We start from the raw sequence: 19,063 nt of genomic DNA on the forward strand, positions 1-19,063 counted from the left end.
AGGATTAAAAAGGGCTCCTTCCAGTTAACATTGTTCTTCCTGCCACCTGAAGATGCTCTAAATATGAAATATTTTACTCCAAAATACTTTAAAATCCAGTGTGGGCAGCTGTGGCTGCTGCATCTCTGAAATAATGAGCAAAAGTGAGAAGTCATGGTACTAGCGGGGTGAAAAGGCGTCGTTCAGGAACCTGCGTTGTTCTTAACTCACAGAAATATCCTCCATGGTCTTGTTGAGGTTGCTGAGCTGAGCCCAGGCCATGGAGCTGGCGTTCAGGTTCCTCAGCTGATCAGCGACTGCGCTGAAGTCGTCGTTCATCTTCTCCAGATCCTCCAACAGGACGATGACGCAGCTGTCGCAAGCTGCAGGACAACACACACACACCTTGTTCCATGCTCATGTTTTAATCTGAGGAAGTCCGTTTTGGTGATTTCCTCACGTTCGCAGTGCAGGCCGCGCTGGTTGTCTACGGGTACGTTGTATTGCTGCGAGCAGGTGTCACACTGTCTTCCTGTCATCCCGTCCGGACAGTGGCACTCTCCTGTCCGGGGGTCACAGGGACCTCCTCTGCAGTCACACCCTGGAAGGATAAATGAGGTTTGAGACCTGGATGTGTCTCAACAACGTACTTTGTGTCAGTTAACTATAAATATACTAAAAGATGACACAAAGAATTCCCCAAGGCTTCATTTTGGGCCCTTTAGGAAGAACTTCTGCATGTTTCCATTCGCTGGGATCACGGAAACAAACATGCAATCAAACTTTCGCCAACGACACTCAACTCTATGTTTCTGTCTCACCAGAAGACTCCATGCAAAGCTGAACGAAGCAGCTCCGTCATCGTTTCCAGGTGAAAATGGTCTCTTAGCAACTCTTATTATGAAAATGTGATTAATAATGGTGTTATCATGGATTGTTGTGGATTTACTAAAGAATTTCTGAATAAACGCAACATTTTGAGGATGGATTGTAAACCGGATGGGATATAACCTTCTGAGGGTCAGCCAATGCGCTCGGCAACGCTGGAGGTCCAGAGGAGCTACTTTACCTGATTTTATTTGCTTTTATTTGCAACAATCCGACCCTTTGAAAGGACTGAAATGAGCTGATTATCGTTATCGTTAATCCGAACTGCGTCTACTCACTCCTGCATCCGTTTGGACCGTAGTCCCAGTAACCAGGAGCGCACTGGCTGCAGCCGGGTCCGTTGACTCCAGGCCGGCAGGAACACTGGCCGCTTTGGGGGTCACATGGCCGGACGAGGGCCGCCGAGGCGTCGCAGTTGCACTGACGGCAGCCGGAACACAACCCGAACCCGAATGAGCCCACCTTCAAGAAACGACATCACTCGTTTCCAGGAGCTGAAATGGAACTCGTATGAGGAAGGTAGCGGCTCTCACCTCGCAGCGGTCACAGAGTGGTCCGGTCACTCCGGGCTTACAGCGACACCGTCCGGTACGAGGGTCACATGACTCGGTTCCGCACGGAGAACAGCTGCACTCTGCAGGAGACAAACGTATTTACCCTCTGGACCGCCTGCAGCTGTGGATTCGGATTTCTTCTAGAACTAAACTCACTGGTGCAGTTTTTGGCACCGATGGCGTCTCCATAGTAACCAGGAGCACAGATCTCACACTGATGTCCCGCAGTGTTGTGCATGCAGCTGAGACACTGTCCGGTCAGCGAATCACAATCGGTGAACAGCATGTTGGGGTCCGTGTTGCCATGACAATGGCATGGCTGGCACCTGCTCCCGAGAACCATGGGGTTGCCATAGAAACCAGGGGCACACCTGCAGAAGATGGTAAGAACTCATTTCTTTCTTTATTTCTTTGTTATATGTATCAAATTTGACATATTTATTACTTTGTATTTATTTGTTGATATCAATTTTTTTTCATTGCAGTGATTTTATTTTTGTCATGTTTTCTAAGTTTTTTTTTCTGCATTACTTTACTAATTACATCGATACACATCTATATCTCTATATATGCATCTCCCTCTCCCTTTAATCGCTTAAACAATAAATAAGAAGTTTTTTAGAACAAATTCAGAAGCAAACAGGAAGGCGATGCAGACATTTTAAAGCAGATGTCTTGCTCGTCTTCATCACTAGTCATCTGTTCTGCTGGTGCTACAGGCATGGATCAGTGGCTACGGTTTCAGGATGTTTTTTAATTTGGAATTAATATTTCGGAATTAAATAATTTGGAATTAACGTATTCACCTATGAGTTTACATAGAAATAATAATTCTGAATGCAGGTTTACATGAAACACTTAATTCCTCTTTAGAGCGGCGGGTTGGGAAGGGTTCTGATTGAACAGAGGGTGCACATGACGTATACCGGAAATAAATAAAGTTGACTGCTTCTCGTCTTTTCAGTCATAACTTGTAAAAACTACATAATAAGTTCCAGTTTCACCACTATTTTTTATCATAAATGTGAAGTAGCAGCTCAACACCAGCATACTACTTCACTTTCTGCAGCAACTGAGAAGGAGAAGAAAGATATTAAGATTAATTCCGATTAGAAATCAGCATTAGAAAGTGTTTACATTGTCATTTTTCATCAGTTTAAAGCGGAACTAACTTTTATTCAGAATTAAACAGAAGAGAGAAGAACTGTTGGAACTGTTGGAAATGTCGCGGAGGCGAATCCACCCCGTCTCTGTTGTGTTTTCAATGTGAAGAGGTCTTAAAAAGTCCCGTGTTGAGAAGGGTTTAGTTTACCTTTCGCAGTGTGGTCCAGCGTAACCGTGCATGCACAGACACTGCATCCCGCTGCTTCTCTGCACACATCCCTCTGCAAAACTACACAGGGAAATATTATATTTACACTTCCAATGGTGTCAGCGTGAAACAGGACTTAAAAAATCCACCGACTTGTTGGACAGGACGCTCAGTGGACAGGGACAACTGGAGCAGGACACGGCTTGTCCATCAAGGCTGTTCTTGCCGAGGAAACCGCCTCTGCACCTCTCGCAGTGGTTACCAGCGGTGTTGTGTTGACAGTTCTGGTGGAGAAATTTAAAACCAAGCTGGAGGGGGAAAATTTCCCAAAGATCTGCCAGTTAAATGTAGAAGATTCTCACCACACAGATCCCAGAGCCGTCCAGACACTGGTCCGAGTGTCCGTTGCAGTTGCAGGGAACACACTTCCCCAGAAACAGGCCGATGGTGTCTCTGTAGTAACCTGGAGCACATTTCTGCAGAGAGACGTTACAAGACGTGAACGTCACGCCAAGTAGAGTTACGTGATGAGCTCATTCACCGCCATGTTTGAATGTTTAGGAGACGAAAGAAGATAAAACAAACTCCGGCGTCCGAGGTGAAAAAATACTCATTTTGTTACGCTACGCATCCTCAGCGAATACGTACACACTACAAGTTGGGAAAATGCCGAATATAATAAATGACTACCCTGAAAACGTATCATATGACTGGAGGAGGAGCTGAAACAGGACAATTTGTGAGACTTTTATCAAACTTCAGCGACTTCCAGCAGAGAAAATGGAAATTACCAACAAAACTTTATTATTTTTATTTAAATGGGGGAGAAAAATGGGTTTACACTGGAAGTCAATGGTTACAAATCTGGTCTCAATGTGACAAAACATCTCAAGCTGTCAAAAGACAGTCGATTTAAATGAAACTCAAGACGTTAAAATCACTAAGAAACGCACTTCCTCCCGAGTTTCTTGGCTTGTGAACACTAAATTAGATGCACCTCACAGCTTCAACGTTTGCAGAAGCAAGGAAGCAGCAATGCTAACATGTAGCATGGCAAAACGACGTGGAGAAACTCGGCTAGAAGACTCTACCAAGGATTGGCATCCAAATAAATCCCAATTTAAACCCCAAGCAAGGCTTTAAAATAAAAATCCCATCATCAGAAACGGGACCAGAGTCCTCAACACTCGTCCTAAAAGCCTCCAAATGATGTAGAATCTCCTCCTCTCTGGCGACACCTCAGTTGTCCTTTACCTGACACGAGTCTCCGAGGTACTTGGCGGGACACATGCAGATTTCCACGCTGTTGGCGTGGCGTCCACTGGGCAGGTTGTCGGCCCCCTCCAGCACGGCGCCGCGAAGCGACACGGAGTGGGCCGACTGGGAGTGGAGGGCTCGGATCTGCAGAGACTCCAGATTGACCAGAACCATCATGAGCTCTTCCCGAGACACCGAGTTCCCGGTCTGAGCGTGACGGAAACGTCCCTGCGAGGAGAAGGTGAGAGGAGGTTGATCTCTTATTTCCTGATCAGTTTTATGGATCACCACTAAGATTCACCTGCAAGTTCATGTGATGAGTTCAGTTAAACGAACAACATTAACTCTGGTGTAAAACGTTGGAACGTTGGAAATGAAACACGAAAGAGATACCGGAGCCTTTTTTACAAACATCTTCCTACGAATCCTCTTGAAGCTACAGAAGTTTGCAACGAAACCCCTCGGACAGACTTACGAACATAGAATGCAGAACTACAGTAGGAATTCAGCTCCGCTCCTCTATACAACGTATCTAAACAACGTAGATCTATATCGACCCTCTGAATGGCAACATTGTTGGTTGGGAAGCTAAAAGCTAGCCGTCCTTATCGAGTGACTGTTTAAGACAATGCTGGAAACCTTTCCAAACCAGTTCAGCATCTGCGTGGTCAGGTCAACGTCTTTAAACATCTGCATGATTTTCTAAAATTATGGTTTAGGAACCTCCCAAACTGCCAAATGACAAAGGTTTTGCCAGCACAGTTAGCTTAACGTGATATTTACAATAACCTAGTCCGCATTAAAAGCTCGCATTTAGTTTTTCACAAGTTTACCGTCACCACAAAAGAAGAACAAGTCCATAACTTTTCATTGTCACGGCGCCGCCCAGGCTAGATTGGCTGTCATGCTGCGGTGGGTGGGGCCAGGTGGGTTTGGCGATCAAAATGATCAATGCCGTGCCGGTGTGAGGGAATGGAAGGTGGACGCCGGGTCACTCCCTCTGAAACTCTGTGTGGATTTCTGTAATTTTTCTGTCTGTCAAAAATAAATGAACTGTTTACGAAATGGGCAGAGGTATGCCGCAAGAGCTGGTCGGAATCAGCTAGGTGGGAACCAGTACCGGGTGGGGATTCCAGAAACAGATCGCCCAAAAAGGCGCCCGAAGAGGCACCCGGTATGGCAACGGTTGGTACCACAGGCAGGCCCTTACCCTCCTACGTAGTTGACGGCTGGACTTTTCCCTACATGCACGGTGCCAAGCGCTAGACCGCGCCGATAGCTGTAAAGCGGTTGAGTGCAGGCGGAATGGTGGTGTTACATCATTAACACTGAAACTCTCATCTCACGTCTCGTTTTAGAACACGGCGAAGGCTGAACTGGGTAAATATCCAAACAAACTTCATTATAGACACATTTGGCTTCCATTTATAAGCTAAAGATAGCTTCTAGGGAGTCCTAATATTTACAAGTATACAATGTATCCATTGGCGTGTCACTGTATTTTAATGTGATTTGTTAAAAATGAAGATGAAATTAAATTTACACAGAGAAAACTTCAGAAAGTTGCTTCATTTGCTGCTTAACACCAACAAAGCGCTGCTACAAAGCCCGGCGGCGACGCATTTCTCCCGTCCTGCTGGGTCAGCAGACAGACTGGGAAATAAAAACCCATCACTGGGAAGCTGACTGAAGCATCCAAAGGCACCAAAGTGCCATTCATTTTTGGAAAAGAGAAGCTATCTGTGGCAGCCGAGCCGGCAGCAGTGGGCCTGCCACCCCCACACAGGTCGCCGCAGGTCACATGATCACTGGCGAAAGCTGAGAACAGTTAACATTAAGAACACTCCAGGTTCCCGTTTGCTATCCCACATTCCTTCTGACTTTCATTTACCTCAACCAGGTGAACGATCCCCAGGTGAGGCTCTTCAGGTGAGGAATATTCTCTCTCCATGAACACCAGGGTCATCTGGTTACCCTGCAGGTAAGAGACACATGCAGTGGTGTTCATGTTGGTCCTTACAGAATCATCAGCGCCGCTGCTAGCCGGGAATTAATCACATTTAAAAATGCAAATTTATGTCTTATTTATATCAAATATTAGTTTTCTCCAGGTTGGTTTGGTTTTAATCAGCGTGTTACAGTAAAACATTCTTGTGTTTCTAGTCTGTAATGAAATGATTAAACCAGGACAGGATCAGTCGGGTCCAGCTTCCTTCGCTGAACATGTCAGAAGCTCAGAAATGCCAACGGTGTGAATAAAAGCAGTGAACAGCTGTTTGCAGCTGTAATCAGGTTGTGATGACATCAGTCGCGTGTATTATCCGTGTGCGTTTGGCACCTTTAGGATGATGTCAGGTCTGGAGGCTTCTGCAGGCAGAGTCAGCACGTCTCCTCTCATGGTCTGAGTCTGAAGGCGGTACGTCAGATAACCTCCGTAGGACGAGACCTGCACAAACACACACGCATGGAAAGCAGTGAAGCTACATGTAGAGACGCAGATTCAGGATTAACGTCGTCATTAAGCAAACATCCTGCTGCTTGTTGATGCTGATTCCGTTCTGTCTGCAAACCCAAACACAGCTCACGTTTCTTTCATGCAAGATGAAGCACCTGCACAGGTACAGAAGCCCTGCGGGTATCAGCAGGACTCCGTCTGAAAGTCTCACCATCACGATGGTCGAGTCTCACATGAAAGCTGTTGAGTCAAACAGACGAAACACTGATCTGTATCCAAACACACCCCCCATGTGGGATGTGTCTGTCGGTGGGATGAAGGGACAGTAATCTCCTCGTTCCGCTCCTTACGTTTAAATGTACCTTTACTCTCCATTATCTCACATTCAATTCACCTGAGACCTTTCAATCAGCCGTGCATGCAGACAGATTTATGCACATTTCCATGCAAAGTTCCAGGATTCTGCTTCCAAACATGCTTCAGTACACGCCTGGCTCCGAGTGGCACAGAGTCTAGTACGGGGGTGCCAAAGTCCGGTTCTAAGGACCTACAATCCTGCAGCTTTTAGGCACAATCCTGCTCCAACACACCTGAATCAGGTGAATGCATGCTTACCAGGATGACACGTGCATGAGGGAATTCAGACGTAACATTCAGGTATGACGGAGAAAGGATGCATCCAAGGCATGCACACATGAAGCCGGGTTTGTGTAAAACCAAATATCCTCCCTCTCTGTTTAAAACAAGATGTGGGTAGATACCATGTTGTTTTTAGTAAAAGAATCCACCCACACCTAACCATGAGTTCAGCCCTCAGAGGGCATCCGTGCTGATTCTGACTGTAAACGCATCGAGCGTTTTCTGTTGCAGGCGGTGACGTTTCAGAACTGAAAGTCCTGGTTCTGCAAGGCCACATGCAGACAAACACATGAGGAATTAGCAAAAACGTCATTAGTTCCAAGACTTTTCAAAGAATAGTTTTTAAATGGGGGAAATCTGCGCCTTTGTGTGGACGACAGGCCGAACGTAGAAACAGATCTTCCTCAAAACATCGACTTAAACTTCCTCAGAACCTCCAGAGATCCTCCGCCTCACCTTGTCTCCGAGGTAAGTCTTCGGTGCATGCCAGTGGAGGTCCTGGTAGACATCAGGCACATCGCTGAGGTCTGCCTCCACAAGGTCCTGACCCGGATACACCGTCACCGGTACTTCCTGCCGGTCCGCTCCGAGTAGCACCCAGCCCTCCATGTCCATGATCTACAAGTCAGAAGAGCTGAAACTGTAAAATACTGCTGGACAAGAAGAGGAGCGATGAGAACTGAAAATCTGGAAAGAAATTCTGTTCGGTGTGTCGATGGGAAAACTCACAGAGAGACTTTCCAGGCTAAAAACAGTCGGAACGTACAAGATGACCTTACATCGATGCTTCAGTCACTTCCAAACCAAAACCACAAAAAGTAACGAGAACATTTTTATTCCTGAGCTTAACTTTTTAAAGGATTTCATTTAAAAAGTCCCATTTTACGCTAAATTCACCTTCCAAAGGTTTCTAACAGTCATGAGTGTCACTATATCCCTTGATTACTTGCCTTACTTCTTAGCAAATGTGTGCTGCAACAGGATAGTCTAAGATCTTTCCCTGTTTGGCGTCTCAGCTGCTCATCCCGGCGCTGGGCGCCATCGACCCGCTCCCCGGCTACAGCCCTGCGCCAGCGAAAGCAATACCCTCTCCCAAAGTGGAGCCTGGACTCAACGTGGACCGGCACCTCTCATGTAGATTAAAGCCAGGGTGTCCAAAGTCTAAAGTCTCGGTCCTCGAGGGCTACAGTCCTGCAGATTTTCCATGTATCCCTGCTCCAACACACCTGGTTTCCATTAAATGCATCCAACATGTTATCAGTTTGAGTCAGGTGTGTTGGAGCAGAGATACATGGAAATCCTGCAGGATTGTGACCCTGGGCATGCCTAATTTAAAGGCAGAGACCCTGAAACAGCCCGTTCCCAGTAGAGTCGTTTGGAATGGCTGAATCTAAGAATCTACACTGAATTTGGGGTAAAACAATGTTGCACCTCTGACAGATGAAACTGATGAAAAAATGGCTGATATGGGACCTTTAAAATATGTTTTCATAGCAAAGACAGACTAGTAAACAGAAAGCAGCGTGCCAAGGGAATGCTGAGGCATTTATCATTCATCCTGCTGGTACCTAGCCTCTCTGCAGGCAGTTTCATCAACAGTCCCGACCCACACCCGCTGGTGGAAACTAGACGAAAACAAGTACCTCTGTGCGTCGTTTGTTGGAGCTCTGGCACCGGTCAGTGGCTCCAAAACAGAAGCAACTGGTGCAACCTTTGGGGTTGGTCGGGTCCAGATAAAAAGTACCAACCCTGCATTGGTCACATCGGACGCCCTGGACGTTCTCCTGCAGGCGGCGGGGAAAACACACGGAGAGTTAAATCACACAAAGGGTTGAAGGAGTTTGTGTGTTCTTCCATGTTTGCTTCCCAACCTTGCAGAGACACCGTCCTGTGAAGGAGTCACACACTTGCTCTTCAGTTCCTGCCTCGTTGCAGTCACATGGCCTGCAGTTGGGGTAACCATAGAAACCAGGGGCGCAGTGGTCACACTGGCGGCCAATTACGTTGTCTTTACATCTAGTGGAGGAAACAAATCAATCACATTTTAATTGTTTACTATAGAAGAGCAAAACTTTCATTTTAATCACAGAAAACTTGGTTTCAAAATTTAAAAAATTTATTGGAAAAACAAAATAAAAAAACAAATTTAGTGTCGGTTACGGATCTAAACCTGCAAAAGAATAAGAAAAAAAACTGGTCCTCAACCAATCAGAGGGTCGGACACGTAACCAGACCACCCTGTCAGCCCCAATGGGTCGTACACTGAGACTGTATATTTAAAGGTGGGCGGAGCCTCTGAAGATCAGTGGGCGGTTCCCACTGTCATCCTGGCAGCATCATCACTTCAGTAAAAAACAAAAATGAGCAAAGAGGTGGAGCTGAGAGGGGGGCTGTGAGTGTCATGGTGGATGATTGACACCCATCAAACTGAGATTCCTGTAACTAAGAGCTAACTAAGCTAACCTGGAGCTAACAGGAGCTAACCAGCTAACTGATGAATGCACGCTGAAGCTAAGATGTGCAGCTATCTGGCTAAAAAAAAGCGGTTGTGCTCAATTCTCCCTTCTTGTTGGTGGATATTGGATACCTGTCAGTCAAAAGGACACCCCCCTAATTATATTGAATTTTGAGATCAAATTACTTCTAAACGGTAGAGTTATAAAACAATTCCCTCCCCCCACAGTTGTCATGAAGGTAAACCATAGACCGTATATGAAAGATGGACAGAGCCTCCGGCGATTAAAAGTGAAGCCTATATGTAAGTGCATAAAACTGCAGTTCCTCCTTCATCCACTAGGGGCTGCAAAACAGAGAGAATCCCCATAGACTCCCATGTTAAAAAGACCAACTTCACAACAGAAATAAACATGTTTACAGCAGGAATAAACATGTTTACAGCCTGGTTCAAAAATCCATTTTCGGTTTAAAAGATCAGGTTTACCTTCATGACAACTGTGGGGGGAGTGAATTTTTTTCTAACCCACCCGTTTAAAAGTAATTTAATCTCAAACTTTGGCATATTTAGGGGCGTGCCCTTTTGATAGACGGGTACCAGATCTCCCGCTTCAAGTCAGAAGAACGTAGAACAACCGCGGTTTTTAGCCGGTTAACAACGTGACTTAGCTTTAGCCCGCTTACCTCCGTTAGCTGGTTAGCTCCTGTTATCTCTGGGTTAGCTTGGTTAGCTCTTAGCTACAGGCAGCTCAGAGTTTGCTCGATGTCAATCATCCACCATGACGCTCACAGCCCCCCTCTCAGCTCCACCTCTTTGACCATATTTGTATTTTCCGGGCGAGACGACCCGCATGCCTCTGCCAAGATGGTGATGGTAGGAACCGCCCACCGAGCTTCAGTTCAGCTCTTCAGAAACCTACGGGTGACGCCATGGAGGCTCCACCAATCTTTTTATATGCAGTCTATGACGTAAACCTGAGCCATTAAACCTAAAATGTTTGGGGTTTTTTTGTAGCAGGATGTAAACATGTTTATTTCTGCTGCAAACATGTTTATTTCTGCTGCAAACATGTTTATTTCTACTGTAAACATGTTTATTCCTGCTGTAAACATGTTTATTTCTGCTGTAAACATGTTTATTTCAGCTGTAAACATGTTTATTTCTGCTGTAAACATGTTTATTTCTGCTGTAAACATGTTTATTTCTGTTGTAAACATGTTTATTTCTGCTGTAAACATGTTTATTTCTGCTGTAAACATGTTTATTTCTACTGTAAACATGTTTATTCCTGCTGTAAACATGTTTATTTCTGCTGTAAACATGTTTATTTCTGTTGTGAAGTTGGTCTTTTTAACATGGGAGTCTATGGGGATTTGCTCTGTTTTGGAGCCCCTAGTGGATGAAGGGGGAACTGCAGTTGTTGTTACTTCCACATAGGCTTCAGTTTTAACCTCTGGTGGTTGCTGCTTGGTCCCACCACAAAGATGTTTTAAAATTGCCACTATGAAACTTATAAGTTTTAATCTAGTATCAGGTAGCTGTTGCATCTGGAGTGAAACCCTCGTATGAAGCAAAGAAGAAATGAGACAAAAGTGAACTTTCTTCCATCTTGATGTACCTGCACTGTCCACTGAGCGTGTCGCAGCTCACGTCAGGCGAGATGATGCCGGGCTGAGAGCAGTTGCAGACCTCGCAGCCCACCACTGGGTGGCAGCCGAAGGTCTGGGGCTCACACTGGGTGCACTCTGGGAGGACGGTCCTCGGAGGACAGATGCAGTCTCCCGTCACCGGCTCGCATAACCTCGTCCCACCACAGTTACAGGCTGCAGAGGAGGCAGGAAGGAATCAGGATGACAGAATAACACAACTCTCTGCAGCTTGTTGATGAAGTCTGTGAGGACAAAAAGACGCTCACGTCTGCAGTTTGGAAAGCCCCAGAAGCCTGTAGCGCACATGGAGCAGTCTCGTCCAATCACGTTGGGCCTGCAGCGACACTGACCGCCAAACTGCTCGCAGGTGTCGCTCTCGGCCCCCGCCTCGTGGCAGGCGCAGGGCATCGCCCCGTTGTTGAAGAAGGCCGACAGAGACACGGCAGAGCCGAGACAGAACGGGGAGGCAGTCGAGGGACTGAGAGGACCACAAACCACAAGACGTTAGTCCAAACGCACAAATAAAACACACAAGCGCTGATTATAAACTCCGTTTGCAACACTGACTCGATGTGGAAGCTGTTTTGGCCGCAGCTGCTGATGAAGTCGTAAGATTTATCCAGAGGTTCTTCGTTCAGGGAGCTGGAGCTGTAGCTCGCCTCAGGAACGACGAGGACGTAGTCCTGTTGAGACCAACAAACCATAAACGGACAACTTGTTGACATTGGGTCAGCGTACTGTGGCTGTTTGGTAGAAAACACCTGAAACAACGCCTACGGTTACATGGTGTTTTTAAATCGGAATGAACTTTTTCTCTTATGGGTTTACATGAAACACGTCTTACTTAATTCCTCTTTAGAGCGGCGGGTTGGGAAGGGTTCTGATTGGACAGAGGGTGCACGTGACGTATGACGTATACCGGAAATAAACAAAGTTGTCTCCCTGCTTCTCGTCTTTTCAGTCGTAACTTGTAAAAACTACATAATAAGAACCAGTTTCGCTGCTATTTTTATTATAAATGTGAAGCAGCAGCTCAACACCAGCATACTACTTCACTTTCTGCAGCAACTGAGAAGGAGAAGAAAGATAGACCACCGAACACGGGAGGTAAAACAACGCGCGTCATCGGGACAGGACAAGGTAACGAGCATGCTCAGAACGACCAGAATTAACTTAGAGAAGAATGAAGGTTTACATAACAGAGGAATTAAATAGTTCGGAATTAAAATGCGAATAAACCAGACACTTACATCGGAATTAAGTTTAATTCCAAATAAAAATTAGCATTAGGACGTAAGTGTTTACATGGTTGTTTCTCATCAGTTTAAAGCAGAATTATTATTTATTAAGAATTAAACAGGAATTAAAACTCCCATGTAAATGCATGAAATGACGGGAAGCAAGGCCGGGTCTTACCAGCCACAGTGTCCTCTCCGCAGGGATCTGCACGGTGAGGAAGACGTCGTGATCCGTCACGTCCAGAATGATCTGATTCTCGGAGACCAGCACGCTGCGACAGCCGTACGCGTGAGGACAGAAGGAGGCGTTGGTGTGACCTGAAGCACAATGTCAGGTCAGAACATGTCTGAAAGGTGCTTCATGAATAAAGGTTGATTGATTGAGATTGATAAGAAGTACAAGTTGTGTAGAAATGGTCTCATTAAAACCGTAAAAACCAATACAGATCATTTTCTACTTTACATTTTAATATCGGCCAATAATGTGGGACATCTCCAGTTCTTACCCTGCCAGATCCGTCCTCCATTAATGTAGACCTGCACGGGGTAGGTGGGGTGATGAGGCTGATGATAATGGAGGAAGAAGACGTAGCGGCCGAGGGAGTGGACGCGGGCCGAGTACACTGCTGCATTCTGGGAGGAGAAGGAAAGGAAAGCTACAGGTCCTGCAGGGACACCCGGATGCTGCGGAGTTGTTCTGTGTGGATGCAGTAAAACCGAACTCTGCGTCTCACCGACCTGCAGAGAGTCGAGTCTGATGTGGTCGTTGTTGTCGGCTCCAAACGGAGGTCTGGCTCCAGTCATCCAGAGCGGCTCGTCGCTCTGGTGGAACAGAGGAGCAGCTGCTGCAGGAGACGCCTGGATGGGCTCCTCCTGCGTGGACGAGCTCTGGCCCTCCTTCAGGACCAGAGAGTCTAATGGGATCCGGAAGCGGGACGGGACGCAGGAGGAGCTGCAGGAGGACATGGAGTCTGACGCTCAGGATGCCAGTCGTTACGTTTAGTTTTTCACTCTGAAGGTGTAACTTTACCTGTCTGGTGAGAACTGTCCGTGAGTGCTGATACAGTGGACTTTAGGTTCTACGTACTCCATGGTGAACTGGTCTTTAGGCACCAGGTAGACTTTATGCTGCAGACGACAAGGAAAACACGATGAAATATATCGATTTATGGATTTCTAGAAACGATTTCACAGGAAATGGAACTCAGTCGTTTCCATTCACATCAAAGTCACAAAGCAATGAGAAAATCCTTTCATGTTTTTATTCCTGAGCTCAAATAGCAGCTGATTCTGCTGCTAGCTTGACGTGTTTGTGGCAGATTTACCATTTAAACAGGCGGTCAGAAACTACAGAACCAGGGGTGTCAAACTCCAGTCCTGGAGGCCCGGTACTCGGCAGGTTTTTGTTGTTTCCCTCTTTCAACACACCTGATTCAAATCAAATGGATCCAGCAGCTTCTTTTCAACATAATTATGAACTAGTGAGGTGTGTTGGAGCATGGAGACAACAAAAACCTGCAGGATACCGGCCCTCGAGGACTGGAGTTTGACACCTGTGAGCTACACGTTCAGGCTGCTTCTGCACGTTTCTGGGTCTTTATGATCATTATTTAATAAACACGAGTCAGATCTAAAAGTTTAAACTTTAGTGTGTTTGGTAAATGAAGAGTGTCTGCAACAGCGGACAGGTTCTCACCAGGAAGAAGCTGGCTCGGTCCGAGGACAGCTGGATCTCTGCGTCTGCAGGCAGGGAGAAAACAGCTACTCTGTTCTGCTCATCAATGGCCACCACTCGGCACAGGAAGCTGCACAAAAACACACATTAACAACCGCTGACAAACCAGATGAGACACACACCCCGACGGTAAACTGCTAATGGTGACAGTTGACACAGTAAACAGAGAAAGTGGAGACACATTAAACACCCGAGGCTTTGTGTCGTTTGGGTCCCGGGGTCAGCTGCTCATCGTCACATCATCTGCAGCTGGGAGATGACAAGTCTCCCCACAGCAGAAGCTACACCAGAAACATTAGAGACATTCAGCCTTTGCACATCAAATCCTGGGTGCGTAAAGCAGTCCTTAGACCAGAACATGTTCTTTTGTGCTGGAAAATTCCTCCCGTTTGGGTTTTTGGTTGCTTCAAATCACTAAACCGACGGAGGACCCTTCCGGGTTCCTCCTGAATCCAAAGATTTAATAGAAAGATCAGAGAAAAGCATCTTTCCTTTGCAGAGTTTTGGTTTAAGTCGTCTGTTAGCTGATCGTATGCTGGGGATGAAGATCACCACATGATGATGTTTAACTCATCAACATTGTGGTTGCTAAGCAACGACTTTTGCACTGGGCCAGTTTCCACTGAGACGTCTGAGCAGGGTTTTTCTTTTAAAGACACATTATGTAACTTTCTGACCCTAAAACTCTGCATCCCGGACTTGTTCCATGACTCAGTGACATCTATCGTGTATTTAAGTTTATAACTTGCAGGACGTTGATTCGACTCCTCTGCACATCCCCTTTGAACATCGGGTGACATTTCTAAACCAGGTTTATAGCAAGATTGATCATGTGAGGTGTGTTTGTAAGAAAAAAAATCTAATAAAAGTATTGATTGGGGCGACTGTAGCTCAGGAGGAAGAGCAGTCGTCCTTCAACTAGAAAGTTGGGAGGTCGATTATTGTATTGAGTATTGTAGCATTGTTTTTGTTTTATTCTGTGCAGCACTTTGGAAACTGTTGACGTTTATAAAATGTGCTATATAAATAAAGTTGATTGAATTGAATTGCTGCTGCCCAGCCGCATCCCGAAGCTGAGAAACCAACACGATACAACTTCCAGGACACGACGTGATGTTTCGCTTCACGGTATAATAAGGAACTGTTTTAACCATGCAACGTCGCTGATTCAGCAAAGAAACACAAAAAGATTAAAAGAGACAAAACAAAAGTCATGGTAACATTGTCTCCTGCTGTCTGGAGAGAGCTGACAGGTCGGGTAGCGATGCAGGATGGAGGCTGGATTAGCCGTCGATAGGCGGCGATGGCAGGGAAATGGGTAGAGTTCTGTCGGGAGTCTTAAAGGTTTCTAAGGGTCTAAGTCTCGAAGTCCAGGATAAAGTGAACCTGCAGGTCAACCGACCAGCGGCTAAGGGCTCCATGCCGGGAATCAAACCTGCGCCAGCTGCATGCAGCTACCGTCTCCGTATGAACCGGCTGTTCAACCAGTTGAGTTTAGCGCCACACAATCATCCATGTGCTTCTTTGTCCTAATTATTATTTTTATTGTGAGGACACGACAGTTCCTCCTGCAAGTACTTTTGTGGACATGAACTGATCCCCCCCCCGTAAAAAAAACCCTGCATTGGAATAAAAGTCCATTATTCTATCAATAATAATAATAAAAACAAAAAAACACCAAGGATGATAACCGGATAGGTTGTCACCTTCCTGCTTACACCCACCTGTACTTGCAGTGCAGAAGCGTGAGACGATGCCGGTGTGTTCGAGCGCCCGGCACACTGACAACCACAGACAGAGTCTGAGGCAATTCTTCTTCGCTGGAATAATCCATCACCAGAACGTGGTCACCTGGAGACGATAGGCGCTCCCGGAGCTCAACGCTGATCTGCAGCAGCAATAAAAACTCTTTCATGTAACTTTTTTGTTTGATGCATTTCTTTTTGTTTAAAATAAACAAAAAGAGACAAACAGTTTGTCTTACATCATGGCCGCTGCAGACGGCCATGTCAGGATGGCGCGGGGTGACGTTCTCCGTCGGGCAGGGCCGTGGTAAGTGGTTGTCATTGCGGCAGCTAGCATCGTTGCCAGAGATGGAGGGGAAGGAGTCCAGTGACAAAAACTTGTACAGCAAACAGCTGGACAAAGAAAGAACCACTTAAATATTGTTTAAATAACAAGATAAACCGAATCAAACTCAAGCCCGGTTTCCACGCACAGATCCGGCGAGGAACGCATTTTTTTGTACTCCTGCAATCAAAAACTGAGAAAGGAGTCAGAATTTCTGATCTGTTTGGGGGACCCATTGGGGTCCCGGTCTCACAGCTCGACACTTTGGAGCACATTGATTGGTCGAAAGAATTATCTCCTCCTTGTACGACTTACTAAAAATAAAGTTTGAACAGCTACATGTTTCAATATTTGTTGTTTTGTGCTGGACGTCCACCATTTTCATTTTGTTACTGTCATATGTTCTTCGTTGTTACAGTTCCAGGAAGGTGTCGCATCGCTATGACATCACAGATGATGCCTCTATCCATCTGGTTTATACCCTACCGACTGGGTAAGGGCATGGTTGCTATGGAAACGCAACAAGGTTCAAGATTTAGCACCCCCAGCTGCACGCCCTGGTCCGAGCCTACGTCCTCTCATTGGCTCAGATCAACATGATTATCTCACCATACGCTGATGATACTCCGTTCTATATGACTGTTTTAGATAAGACAGGACCAAAGTGTGGATTTTCCAAAATTTTCTTTATCTGAATAAAGAAAATTAAATAAAAATAAATCTGAAATATTGTATTTGGAACCAAATATGATCCTACCAATGATCAGAGTCCAGCTTTGGTCACCAACATTAAAAACAACGGATCAAGCCAGAAAACTTCGGAGCTAAAATTCAAAATCCATTCTTCTGCATTTCCATTTCCCAGCTTTCTGATAAGCTATCAGGTCTTTCTGTAAGAAAAAAACTTTCTATATGTAGCGGTGGATATGGCGGAGAAGGAAAAGGAATGAAAAGGACATGAATGAGCACATTTACTTTTGGCTGGCTTCAGGTACAGAGCTGTAGGTGCAGGGTTCTGTAACTCTGATCTGCAGGATGGGAGCTTCGTAGTATGCACTGGGGAGCAGAACCAGGTAGTCCTGAAAGGAAAATGGTGCAGATATGTTATGCTGGCATCCTACACAGAAAGTGGACATTACGGTGTTCAGCTGTAGTTTTAGTGAGTAAAACACACCAAGTTGAGACATTTACTGGGCTTATAGGGTTGGTAGTTTTGCTCTCTTTGCTCGTATTTGAGGATCTGAATGTGTCAAGTGTGCCTCACCAGCAGGATTCCCTTAGCCTCGATTACAACAGTCCAGCTTCCTGGGTTCAGCACAAAAGGCTCCACAAAGTTGTTCTGGGGAACATTGACGAAGGTCGGCTGCACGCTGGGAGCAAAGACGATCTGCTTGGACTGCTCCGAACCTTGAAAACAAAGAAACACTCAAACTAGGACGAGAGAATGATAATTGTGATCAGTAGTATGATCAGTTTGCTCTGTAAGCAGGAGTGAACCCTGGTCATTCATCTCATGTACTGCTATCGTGTGATTGGTGGGGACCTACCTCTGCGGCTGACCTGATAGGCTGTTATTTTACCGTTGGAGGTGACGCCCTCAGAATTGATATATCTGAGGATGAAACGAGTCAGATAGACGTCTGCCTCGCTCACATATACCTGAAGCTTCACTGCAGTCTACAAGGACCACGTCCACGGTGCGAAGCCAGGAGGAAAGAGTAAGAAGGAAAGTTTGAAGGGCAGAAAACATTAATTTTTAATTCTGAAAAAAAAACCTGATCTGTGGCCCTGAAGAGGAGAAATGATGGAGCTGACAGATTAAAAACCAGCCACCACACACTCGATACACACTCCATCCTGTGTGTCATCTAAAAGGAATAAAGAACGAAGAACAGAAGGAGGAAAATAGATTTTCACGTCGGAATAGCACCATGTTCCAGTTAAGTCAGCCGAAAGCTGCAGAGACCAACGTTTGCACAGATTCTTTTACTTCCAGTCACAAATAAATGATTCTTCTTTCACTTTGGCGTGAAAAGTTCTGCATAAACACTGTTTGATGTGATAAAAGTCATTTACATCGTCCAACCACCACATTTAGTTTTTCCTTCGACACTTCACTTGGCTGCATTTTGTTTGTGCAGAAGCGTGTAAACACCACCACACACCAACGCTGCATTCAAGTGGTTATACGTTTTTTACAATAAAGATTATCACGTTTAACATGATAGTTTGATGTTTATACAATAAATTATCATGTTATAATGCGATAGGGCCCCCCACTTATTTTTTCATTGGGATGACAGCTCTACGCTTCCGGAGATCTGGTTCATTCCTTACAGTTTTTGAGCTTCTGTTTAGCTTAATTTAGCTATGTGAATGGCTGCCAGCGTGTCAGCAGTATGCAGGGAGCGAAGACCATCTGCTTGGACTGCTCCAAGCCAAAGGGATTCGATCCTACACGAGTCAGGTGGTAAACACTAAATTCAGCTTTAAACCTTTCCAGCTTGCCTTTAAACGTTTGATTTGCTTCTGCCTCGACTTCAACGGCAGGCTTACAGGCATTTTAAGCAGCAATTCAGCTTTTTTAAAGCCTATTTTCAGCTTTATTTTAAAGACCTCATTTTGATCTGCAGTCAGATGAAACAACATGAAGATGAAATCTGCAGGAAAGCATCAAAAACAGGACAATAATAAAAAAAAAGAACGGCAACATCATGTGTGATAGAAGCAAAGAAAAGAATGGAAAAGTTTGAAGTCTGACCATAGACTGTATATAAAAGATGGGTGGAGCCTCTGTGACGTCACCCGTAGGTTTCTGAAGCTCGGTGGGCG

At 45.6% G+C, this 19,063-nt stretch overlaps 1 protein-coding gene across 1 annotated transcript in view; it reads right to left on the reverse strand.

Moving 5' to 3' along the window:
* lama5 (laminin, alpha 5) overlaps positions 1-19,063 on the reverse strand; it is a gene marked incomplete at its 5' end in the record, with an annotated part of 125,222 nt that overhangs the window by 33,424 nt on the left and 72,735 nt on the right. The window contains 26 exons of the mRNA XM_079238596.1: positions 211-362; positions 440-580; positions 1,146-1,329; positions 1,401-1,501; positions 1,578-1,792; positions 2,734-2,814; positions 2,887-3,017; positions 3,096-3,209; positions 3,988-4,218; positions 5,882-5,965; positions 6,329-6,436; positions 7,541-7,702; positions 8,728-8,868; positions 8,956-9,100; positions 11,158-11,362; positions 11,455-11,666; positions 11,756-11,871; positions 12,605-12,744; positions 12,933-13,059; positions 13,165-13,378; positions 13,457-13,554; positions 14,123-14,231; positions 15,886-16,049; positions 16,146-16,299; positions 17,207-17,310; positions 17,496-17,638. Coding sequence (XP_079094722.1) covers positions 211-362; positions 440-580; positions 1,146-1,329; positions 1,401-1,501; positions 1,578-1,792; positions 2,734-2,814; positions 2,887-3,017; positions 3,096-3,209; positions 3,988-4,218; positions 5,882-5,965; positions 6,329-6,436; positions 7,541-7,702; positions 8,728-8,868; positions 8,956-9,100; positions 11,158-11,362; positions 11,455-11,666; positions 11,756-11,871; positions 12,605-12,744; positions 12,933-13,059; positions 13,165-13,378; positions 13,457-13,554; positions 14,123-14,231; positions 15,886-16,049; positions 16,146-16,299; positions 17,207-17,310; positions 17,496-17,638 — 3,776 coding nt within the window. The remainder of the gene's footprint in view (positions 1-210; positions 363-439; positions 581-1,145; positions 1,330-1,400; positions 1,502-1,577; positions 1,793-2,733; positions 2,815-2,886; positions 3,018-3,095; positions 3,210-3,987; positions 4,219-5,881; positions 5,966-6,328; positions 6,437-7,540; positions 7,703-8,727; positions 8,869-8,955; positions 9,101-11,157; positions 11,363-11,454; positions 11,667-11,755; positions 11,872-12,604; positions 12,745-12,932; positions 13,060-13,164; positions 13,379-13,456; positions 13,555-14,122; positions 14,232-15,885; positions 16,050-16,145; positions 16,300-17,206; positions 17,311-17,495; positions 17,639-19,063) is intronic.

The sequence above is a fragment of the Telmatherina bonti genome, assembly GCF_933228915.1.
Source record: "Telmatherina bonti genome assembly, chromosome: 4".
Taxonomy (NCBI): Eukaryota; Metazoa; Chordata; class Actinopteri; order Atheriniformes; family Telmatherinidae; genus Telmatherina; species Telmatherina bonti.